Raw genomic sequence first — 10,880 nt, forward strand, 5'->3', positions numbered from 1 at the left:
ATATCCCGAGCCTCCTTATAATCCTTGTTCCCTTATAATTCCTTGTTCCTTATTTCTTTTTCCTTGTATTTTTTTGCCATTTATGAATGTTATTCAATCCGTTTCTATAGGATATCCATGAAAAGTGTTGTTGTTTAAAGTTTGCCACAAGCCACCTGGGAGACACACCAAACATGTGGAAGAAGGTGCTCTGGTCAGATGAAAGCAAAATTGAACTTTTTGGCAACAATGCAAGACGTTATGTTTGGCGTAAAAGCAACACAGCTCATCACCCTGAACACACCATCCCCACTGTCAAACATGGTGGTGGCAGCATCATGGTTTGGGCCTGGTTTTCTTCAGCAGGGACAGGGAAGATGGTTAAAACTGATAGAGACATACCCCAAGCGACTTACAGCTGTAATTGCAGCAAAATGTGGCGCTACAAAGTATTAACTTAAGGGGGCTGAATAATTTTGCACGCCCAATTTTTCAGTTTTTGATTTGTTAAAAAAGTTTGAAATATCCAATAAATGTCATTCCACTTCATGATTGTGTTCCACTTGTTGTTGATTCTTCACAAAAAAATACAGATGTATATCTTTATGTTTGAAGCCTGAAATGTGGCAAAAGGTCGCAAAGTTCAAGGGGGCCGAATACTTTCGCAAGGCACTGTAAATGATAGCGCTCTCTTGTTCTGCAAAAAGACAGGAAGAAGGGGGAAACAGATATTGCTTTAGTTGCAGATCACTTTGTAGGTGGTACAGAAAGCCCTAATACAGAGAAAATAGAAAATAAATATGTTTTTGGAATTATTGCAATTATGTGGAAGGTATGCAAATAAGTCAAGAAGCAACTCATACAGACTCATACAGAGAATGGAGGCTTTGTCACAGCAAACAAGCAATAAACAACGTTTCTGATGCACTGTACACTGAGTGTACAAAACATTAGGAACACCTTCCTAATATTGAGTTGCACCCCCTTTTGCCCTCAGAGTAGCCTCAATTCGTGAGGGCATGGACTCTACATGGTGTCGAAAGCATTCCACAGGGATGCTGGACCATTTTCATTCCAATGCTTCCCACAGTTGTGTCAAGTTGGCTGGGTGTCCTTTGGGTGTTTCCCATGTGTATTCTTGATACACATGGGAAACTGTTGAGCGAGTAAAACCCAGCAGCGTTGCAGTTCTTGATACACTCAGACCGGTGCGCCTGGCATCAACTACATTACCATACCCCGCAGACACTTCAATCTTTTGTCTTGCCCATTCACAATCCATGTCCCAAGGTGTAAAAGTATTTTTTTTAACCCATCTCCTGCCCTTCATCTACACTGTTTGAAGTGGATTTAAAAAATGACATCAATATAGGGTCATAGCTTTCACCTGGATTCACCTGGTCAGCCTATCTCATGGAAAGAGATGGTGTTCCTAAAGTTTCGTACACGTAGTGTATTTGTATAGAAATAAATTATTGATCTATTATTCTTCAGCTATATGGATTCATTTACTTTTTGGGAGGTATTTTTGACAACCATGTGGCCTCATTACCAGGCAAAGAAACTCTTCCCCATTTCGTTTGCAACTTTGAAGCTTCCTGCAGATTTTGCTGCTGCTGAACCAACCTACTGAGCAGTCCAGCCTTTGAGCAGAGAATGGGGGGGGGGGCTCAACAGCCCAAGCTGAGACATAAAGGGGCCAAGCTGAGAAATCAAGGGGCCTCAACAGCCCAAGCTGGGAAATAAAGGGGCCAAGCTGAGAAATCAAGGGACCTCAACAGCCCAAGCTGAGAAATAAACAAAAAGATGACTAGTTTTATTTGTTTAAATTATGCCCAGCTCATGAGGCCCCTTGATTATGATGTGAAGCCTGAGGCAATTGCCTCTTCTGCCTAATGGTAAGTCCGTCACTGTTCATAATAGCATAACGATAATCAAAGGCAAGGCCTGCCAGAGTCAGTTCTGGTGAAGCAGGAAGTTCTGAATGGGGTCCGGGAGCGGTAGAGAAGGGATGTGTTTTAGCCGATGCTTCCCCATCACTTTCCTAATACTGATCCGACATTGGTAGGTCAGCCTATGAGGACATCCTGGGGGAAAAAAGAAGGAATTTGTTATCAACAGGATAAAGACACATTTTAACAGTCTGACATCACATTTTCCATTAAATGATGGACTTGAATGATAGACATCAACAATAATCTGATGGCAATTATGAGAAAATATCATATAAATCTACAAAACTCTTCCAAAGGTGCATGGTAGTAGCCTACATGAATGTCATACATATTTCCATCCAATTGACCACAGATGTGAATATTCAAAAATCTGCATTTAGAAAATAAGTGCATTTTCTCACCAGTGGTGTTTACACCCCCCAAAAATGTGTGATGTGCGGATAAAAATCAATGCGTGGTGATGTAGTGCACCCAAAAACATGTACCGAATAAAAATCTGAAGTTCAATGTGTTTCCATCGCATTTTCCACTCTACTCATAGTTTTGTCACAAAAACTGTCACGTTAATTCGCAAATGTGCCCACTCTGGACTTACAGTGCCTTGCGAAAGTATTCTGCCCCCTTGAACTTTGCGACCTTTTGCGACAGATACTGTGCAGTGTGGGTATAGGCTAGTCATGATGAGATTATTATGGATATTATTTGTATTAGTCAAACGGCAATCGATATTTACTGAAAAGTTTACTTTCGATATGATGGTTATTATATCAATATTTGTGCATAAAGGCGTTTCCACCTCAATTTCTTGCATAATTCATTTTACCAATACAAAAAGATCCCAACATGTTGAACAAACAAATGATCTGTCAGCATTTATACAATTGTTCAGAAAATTCCTCTTTTCATCACAGCTGGTGTGTTAATTTTTTAAATATTTTTTAAATGATTATACGGTATGGCTTTACTCTCATAAAAAACAGTGGATGGAAACGTGGTTTATGTTCCATTTAATTTTATGGCTAGTGCAAACTATGCAAAACTTTGCTGACCTGTCAGCAGTTCCGTATGTAAAAAATAAATTAAAAAAACATACACCATTTTCCGGTAGGTCCATGGATCTGAGATAAACTGCTAGAGGAAGTTAGTCTAATTTCATAGAAGTAAGAAAGTCATGAAATTTCAAGGAAGTAATCTGATAGATGTGATGTGTTATCAATCAAAGTCCTTTATACATCAGCAGATGTCACAAAGTGCTGTACAGAAACCCAGCCTAAAACCCCAAACAGCAAGCAATGCAGATGTTGATAGCAGTCATTGTTTTACAAGTCACAAGTAAGTCTCAAGTCCTAGCATTCAAGTACCAAGTCAAGACAGGCAAGTCCCAAGTCAAGTCTCAAGTCCTAAACTTTTGAGTTTTGAGTCCTAAACAAGTCATAATGTGCTCATCACAAAATGTAATACCATTTCATATTTTTAAGAAGAGTAATAGTTAGTATATTAAATTTACACAAATCATGAATGCTTTTAAAAATATATATATATTTATTACTTTACAAATAAACGTTATATTTCCATGGAAATACATCAATATGACAACAAAAACAAAATATTGTAGTGCTCTCTGTCTCTATCCAGATATATTTTAGACACCTAAAACAATCCTGCCATAAAGTTAATCATTTTTTAAAAGGTACATCAAAACAACTGCTACTGAACTTCAAGTAGGCCTACAATTTGAACACTGGCCTGAATGTCTGAGAAAAAAAATACAGATCCCAAAGTTAGGAGATAAAACCTGAACATGGAGACTACGTGTGTTTGTGTGTGTGTGTGTAATGCATAAACAGTTAAATATTTTCTCTTATCTCAGGGCCTATGATGCATTGCATTTGCAAAAGACCAAATTCGATAAAAGTCTGTCAGTCATTTGTGCACGATGAGGCTGCAGTATGATGCCACCATGGCTGAAGACACGCTCCACCAGAGCACTGGACGCACTGCCAAGACCCCGATGGCCACTCGGGACAGTGAAGGAAGAGCCTTCACGTTCATCGCCCAGAGGTAGTGACTTAGCTGTAGTGGTCCCAACAGCTTTCTTCTGCCTCTTACAGTGTGCCTCTTACAGTGTGCTGCAAAAAGCAATTTTTCTTGTCCCAAGACTATGGTCCTATCGCTCTTACTCATCAACAAGAGGCACAGCTTGCTCAGTCCCTTCAGCATCTTGCAGAATCAGTTCTGGCAAAACATGTTAAAGCATAGCAGAAACAAAATGGCCGGTATTAGAGTATTGGTGATACAGTGGGTTAAACTGAACAGGTATTATTGTTGCAGTCAATTGGATTAAATGGTGAGAAAAAGTTATATTTAACTCAATAATATTTACCTTTCACTCTTTGTGCCACCTCCTCTTTGACCTTCTCCTTGACCAGCACATGGTGCTCTACCCACATCAGAGAAAAAGCCAGATCCACGGCAGCTGCTTTGAGGTAGACTGGATCTGAAAAAGGGGCAGTGATTCCATCTTGTGTCCTGGCCATTTTCACATTGATGAAGATTCCAAGAAATATTTGTTCGGGGATGCCTGGAGACTTCTGACTAGGCCACTCAGGAAATGGACTTGAGGCTTCCGCTGCTCCAGGTGGTGATTCAGGGTCAGGACCGAGGGAACAACAAGTCCGACTCGAGTCCAAGCCATGTGACTCGAGTCCACACCTCTGGTTGATAGTACCGTAAGATAATGGTGTAATTGTCATCAATGAGTTTGAGAGAAAATAAATACTTAGTGCAGATATGTCAAATATTGTGTGTAGATGTAATGTAATAGTCTCGTGTTACCATACCTCCAAATCACGTTGTTGTCACGCCGCTCCTTTGGAAGTCCGAAGATGTTTGTATTGGCCGAAACGGCTAGATTGGAGCGCTGCATTTAATGTACATTTCAAGAACCCCCCTCCCACCCCACATGCCCGTAGATTGGGTGCTGCGTGTTTTGACGTGTGTCACTCCGAGGACGTTTTATTTAGAAGGTTCGTGTGAGGACGAGTGTGGAGAACGCATGAAAATTTACATTTGAGAAGCAGTGCGCACTCCCGTGCTACTGTATTACCTTTGACCAATAGAGATTAAACAAGATGACTACATAAAGTCATCACAAGCTTGTAACATAATAATCAATATTCGTGGGTAGCTAGTTAGCTACCAATTCTTTGTTAGTTAGTCTGCGGTCTACGCACATTACAATGGATATTCTAGACATGCCAAAATGAATACAGTAGGTATATATTAACGTATCAAGATAAAATATTATAATCAGGCAACATACTGTATGAGACTGTGAGTGGGAAACTTCTCACTACGACGTCAAAGCATATTTTCTCTCGCTTTGGAACTCTGCCCAAGCAAGGTCGTTGATGGGTTTGACGTGTTGCCGGGAGTCAGTGATTTACACTGGGTCTCCAAGACTTTTTAGACACTTTCTACCATTGACTTCCCCAGGATTTCCTGATTAGGGAAAGCCTGGGGTTCTCAACGAGGCTAGTTATGTAAAAATCAATTCATCAATAAGTAACGTAAATTAAGAGTTTAATTCCAAACCCTATATATCCATTTTCAGAAATGTTTGTAAATTAGCTGTTATTTTTTTTGAAGAACTTATGAAAGAGATGTGGCATGGGGTTGTTCAATGACAGACATGTAACAGTGCCTTTGGAAAGTATTCAAACCCCTGGACTTTTTTCACATTTTGTTATGTTACAGCCTTATTCTAAAATGGATGAAATAGTAGTTTCCCCCTCAATCTACACACATTACCCCATAATGACAAAGCAAAAACAGGTTTGTATAAATTTGTGCCAAAAAACTGAAATATAACATACATATGTATTCAGACCCTTTACTCAGTACTTTGTTGAAGAACTTTTGGAAGTGATTACAGCATAGAGTTTTCTTGGGTATGATGCTACAAGCTTGGCACACCTGTATTTGGGGAGTTTGTCCCATTCTCCTCTGCATATCTTCTCAAGCTCTGTCAGGTTGGATGGGGAGCGTCGCTGCACAGCTATTTTCAGGTCTCTCCAGAGATGTTCAATCACGTTCAAGTCCGGGCTCTGGCTGGGCCACTCAAGGACATTCAGAGACTTGTCCCGAAGCCACTCCAGCATTGTCTTGGCTGTGTGCGTAGGGTCGTTGTCCTGTTGGAAGGTTAACCTTCTCCACAGTCGGAGGTCCTGAGCGCTCTGGAGCAGGTTTCCATCAAGGATCTCTCTGTACTTTGCTCCGTTCATCTTTGCCTCAAACCTGACTAGTCTCGTAGTCCATTCCGCTGAAAAACATCCCACCAGCATAATGCTGCCACCACCACGCTTTACCGTAGGGATGGTGCCAGGTTTCCTCCAGACGTGGAGCTTGTCATTCAGGCCAAAGAGTTCAATCTTGGTTTCATCAGACCAGAGAATCTTGTTTCTCATGGTCTGATGTGCCTTTTGCAAACTCCAAGGGGGCTGTCATGTGCTTTTTCCTGAGGAGTGGTTTACGTCTGGGCAATCTATCATAAAGGCCTGATTGATGGAGTGCTGCATCTCCCATCTCCACAGAGGAACTCTAGAGATTTGTCAGAGTGACCATCGGGTTCTTTCCAAATCATGTCCAATCAATTGAATTTACCACAGGTGGACTCCAATCAAGTTGTCAAACATCTCAAGGATGATCACTGGAAACAGGATGCACCTGAGCTCAATTTCGAGTCTTATAGCAAAAGGTCTGAATACTTACGTAAATAAGGTATCTGTTTTTCATTTTTAATACATTTGTAAAAATTCTAAAAACCTGTTTTCGCTATGTCATTTTGGGGTATTGTGTGTAGATTGCTGAGGATTTTTTATTTAAAAAAAATCTATTTTAGAATAAGGCTGTAATGTAACAAAATGTGGAAAAAGTCAAGGGGTCTGAATACTTTCCGAATGCACTGTATTTGATTGAAATCAACCACTTGATGGTTTCATTTCAGAGAGACAAATGATCATGTTTTGTTGCAAAATGCTATAAATCCGCCTCACTCTCGGAGGAATAAGTAGTAGTGATGGGTTTTACACAGTAAAATGTGATAACTTCATTGTTTTTTTTATAAAGAACTGTACAAATGATACATTTGTGACATCAATATATACATTTGTGACATCAATATAAAACAATAAATCAATAGAGTGATATGAGATTTGTATGTAAAATATTTACATTTTAGTCATTTAGATGAGACAACCACATATCCACAGTCAAATATACAGAATACAAATATTTCATTCCAGCTAAACGATGGATATATAGTGTTTTGGAACTAAACTCTTCAAATACATTTAGTTTAATGTCAATGATCGCAAAGGTATCGGCAAGTGTTAATTTCATATTTGTGATGTGTGCAATGTATGTTGCTGTTACAGCGTTTATTTATTTCACCTTTATTTAACCAGGTAGGCTAGTTGAGAACAAGTTCTCATTTACAACTGCGACCTGGCAAAGATAAAGCAAAGCAGTGCGACAGAAACAACAACACAGAGTTACATGGAATAAACAAAACATACAGTCAATAACACAATAGAAAAAAAAGGAAGTCTATATACAGTGTGTGCAAATGGCGTGAAGAGGTAAGGCAATAAATAGGCCATAGTAGTAATTACAGTTTAGCAAATGAACACTGGAGTGATCGATGGGCAGATGATGATGTGCAAGTAAGGTCTAAAAAAATAGCGGGTCCGTGTCACATTGGGTCAGGTGGGTTACCGGAAGGTATATTTAATTTTAAAATGGAAAAGAGATTGAAAATAAATTGAAATATGTACAAAAAAAGATAAAAAATACAAAAGTACACGAGAGGACAACAAACCACGTCTGCACTGCTATGCTATCTTGGATGTATATGTATGTACATTCACCCTTTTCAGGTAAACACTTCTGCCATGTTGCGACGGTAAGCTTTCAATAAACTCATAGGCGACAGTCAAATAGACACAAACACATAAAGATGCTCTTCATACACGCAACCCACCACTACCATTATTATTTCTGTGACTTTTCACATCATAGCGCCTCATGGCTCTAGATAAGAGTGTCTGCCAAGTGACTAAAATGTAAATATAATGGTGCTGTGTGAAGGTTGGAACTCTACTCACTCCTGGCCTCCAAGTAGAGCTGCAGGGCTTCGGGGTCAACCCTCTCTCGGCCCCCGGCGGTCGCTCCCTCTCGGTGGGGCTGCTCCCAGGGTACCAGGCTGGGCTCGGCACCGTGGTCTAGCAGCAGTCTGACGAACGCCGCCTCACAGCCGCGTCTCAGCACCGCATCCAGCAGGCAGGAGGCCAAACCCTTTGCTAGCGCTTCGCGGCTCACTGGTCCGTTGTAGTTGTAGTCCGGCTGGGCGCCGGCCGCCAGGAGCAGGCTGAAGCAGTGGAGGTGGCGGTAGGCGGCGCTGATGTAGAGCGGGCACACCACCAGTGTGGTGAGGGTGCGGGCTGCACCAAACGGGGGCCTGGCGCCCAGCTGGTGGTCCACATCCACGTCGGCATGGAACCTGGAGAGATGGGACGTGTTGATTAGGCACCATAGGGGGAAAAAAATATTGACAAACAGGGAGGGCCTACCTGACTGTCCAATAAGAAAAGCTCATTTTCGCGTTTTCCATTGCGTGCCCTAATGAACACGACCATGGTGATGGGACATGTTATGAACAGAGAACAACACTGATCAATCAGACAATAACAGAAAAGTAATGGAGAATAATTGTGTAATAAAACAATAGTTTTTTTCCAGAATGTATTGGTTTCCTTCCTTCGCCAAGAAAAATGTGCCCTGGTTCCATTATTGGTCCTAGGCAATTCAATCAACAAATACTAGCAGATGACCCCTCCTATAGCCATTATAGCCTCCTTCATTCCATCCAATTCAATCAACTAAATTGGCATGGAAAGTTAAAGCACTCACCTGATGAGCTCTTGGAGTATGTCCACCCTGCCTACCCGTGCAGCGTGATAAACGGGAGTGCTGCGGTGGTGGCGGCTGCCGTTGGGGTCAGCTCCAGCTTCCAGGAGGATGGTCACACAGTCCAGGTGTCCGTTGACCACCGCCACGTAGAGTGCCGTCTGACCCTTCACATCCACTAGGTCCACCTTGGCCCCCTGGCCTATCAGGTAGGCCACACAGGCCCCTTGACCGGCTGTGGCAGCGATGCGCAGAGGGGTGCAGGGCAGCCAACCACAGCACCATACAGACTTCTCGTTGATCCGCCTGACAGCCAATAGGAGATGTTCGCTCAGAACTCATACCAGTTGTCGTAGACTATTTTAACTGTCAGAACGCTGTTAAATAAAGGGGCGGTATTGCCGATGGTGCCGTATCCTAAAAAGTGTTTCCAACATACACACACAAACTAAAGAGAGATACAGAAGGGTGGAAGGGATTTTCTTGCAATAGGGCTACATCTTGAATATGACTGTGTTGGATATGAAAGGGGTAAGATAGTGGCTTTCTGACTTTGCTAAATACAGTGTGTGCATAGGATATTCACATTCATGTGGGAAGTGAGAAAGGTGCAGAACAGGTTGGAGATGGGGGTAGAGAGTGTGCAGTAAGGCCAAGTGGCGTCCCTCCTTCACTCACTCTCTGAAGCTGTCCTCCTGCAGCAGGTTCCTTAGAGTATCCAGGTCTCCTACGTAAGCAGCGTTGTGGAGCAGCGCGTCCTCACTCTGCTCTTCAGGCTTTTTATTGAACTGCTCCTGCAGCCATTCCTTCAGGTTACGGCCTGGATGAGAAAGAGCAACGCTAAATCTCCAAATACCCAGATGAGATGATGCTGTGCTAACTGATTTGCCTAGCATTTCCACTACCACTGGGTTGCATAGAGACTATAAATAAATTACACACCATCCATGCATGCACATATTGACTTGATGTGTCATTGATGTACACATTACCTGAATAGTATAGTGAATTACGAATAAATTAAGTGATAAAGGGGCTCAAATCGATATAGTTCACTAACATGGTATAGTTTGCGTAATTACGCAGGCGTATGCAACGCAAATTGTAACCACAAATAGCCCAGCCAGCTTACTGAGAATACATCTAGTTTCTCACAATAATGCTAATGCAGCTGTATTCTCTTGCACAGCTAGGTGGTAGAACAGTGTAAATATTCAACGTGTTGTGTTTTACCTGCAGCTGTCGGGCTGGGTAGGTCAGAAACGGTGACAAGGGGACAGATGATATTCGGCGCAATGGGTGGGTCGACAACATCACCCAACTCGAAGCCTCCGCCGTCCGCCATTTCTCCCTAATAATAACTTCTCACGCTTCTTTGCAGGGAGTCTCCTACGAAAAAGCGCCAGAACTAGGAAAGTGATTACCTAGCTAGTATTACCAAAACGACTTTGTCATACCGTCCGTTGTGCCATTGTTGTTGTAATGGAATATATTTATGACACCTCACTGATCACTCCTCTTTTTTCGCTTTCCCTATCTGAGAGACGAGAGTGCGACTTCCTGCTCTTGGAGTCAGTTAACCGGGAAATCAGCAACCCCTGTTGCAGTAAAAGGCTGAGGGATGGGATTGGTTGGAGAAACCACTCTCAAATTCATAGACAGTGCTAATAGATGCAAGGACTGACCAGCCATTATATACAATTATAGTTTAAACCATGTTTTGAGGCTATAGTGTTTATTTACATTTTCTTTGTTTACAAACACTGGAGTAAACCAAGCTTATAATTAGGGTTCTGATGGGATAAGACAGTTGAACTAAGCTCATGAGAAATGTATAAGTAATATTCGTCAAGTATCAAATGGGTACATATAATTTATCAATCCAAAAATGGATGTAGCAACTGCTGTTTGCCCCTTTAAATTGGAGCAAATGCATTATAGCTATGGGGAATACTGTAGAACCCCACAGTATCACGTTTC

The 10,880-nt window shown here is 41.8% G+C and overlaps 1 protein-coding gene across 1 annotated transcript; it reads right to left on the reverse strand.

The window, feature by feature from the left end:
- Nucleotides 1-700: 700 nt before the first annotated feature.
- Nucleotides 701-10,489, reverse strand: asb1 (ankyrin repeat and SOCS box containing 1). The gene is made up of 5 exons (XM_020462291.2): nt 10,134-10,489; nt 9,579-9,720; nt 8,904-9,206; nt 8,099-8,493; nt 701-2,066 (listed from the first exon to the last, which is right to left on the reverse strand). Exons 1-5 carry the CDS (start codon nt 10,243-10,245, stop codon nt 1,936-1,938), a joined length of 1,083 nt encoding a protein of 360 aa, XP_020317880.1. The 5' UTR covers nt 10,246-10,489; the 3' UTR covers nt 701-1,935.
- Nucleotides 10,490-10,880: the final 391 nt, after the last annotated feature.

This window comes from Oncorhynchus kisutch, linkage group LG26 (genome assembly GCF_002021735.2).
Source record: "Oncorhynchus kisutch isolate 150728-3 linkage group LG26, Okis_V2, whole genome shotgun sequence".
NCBI lineage: Eukaryota > Metazoa > Chordata > Actinopteri > Salmoniformes > Salmonidae > Oncorhynchus > Oncorhynchus kisutch.

Coding starts and splice junctions, on each gene's coding strand:
- asb1 (XM_020462291.2), bottom strand. CDS start 10,245: ATGGCGGACGGCGGAGGCTTCGAGTTGGGTGATGTTGTCGACCCACCC. Junction 9,721..10,133: donor ACCCAGCCCGACAGCTGCAG/GTAAAACACAAC, acceptor TTTCTCATCCAG/GCCGTAACCTGAAGGAATGG. Junction 2,067..8,098: donor GCTCTACTTGGAGGCCAGGA/GTGAGTAGAGTT, acceptor TTTTTCCCCCAG/GATGTCCTCATAGGCTGACC.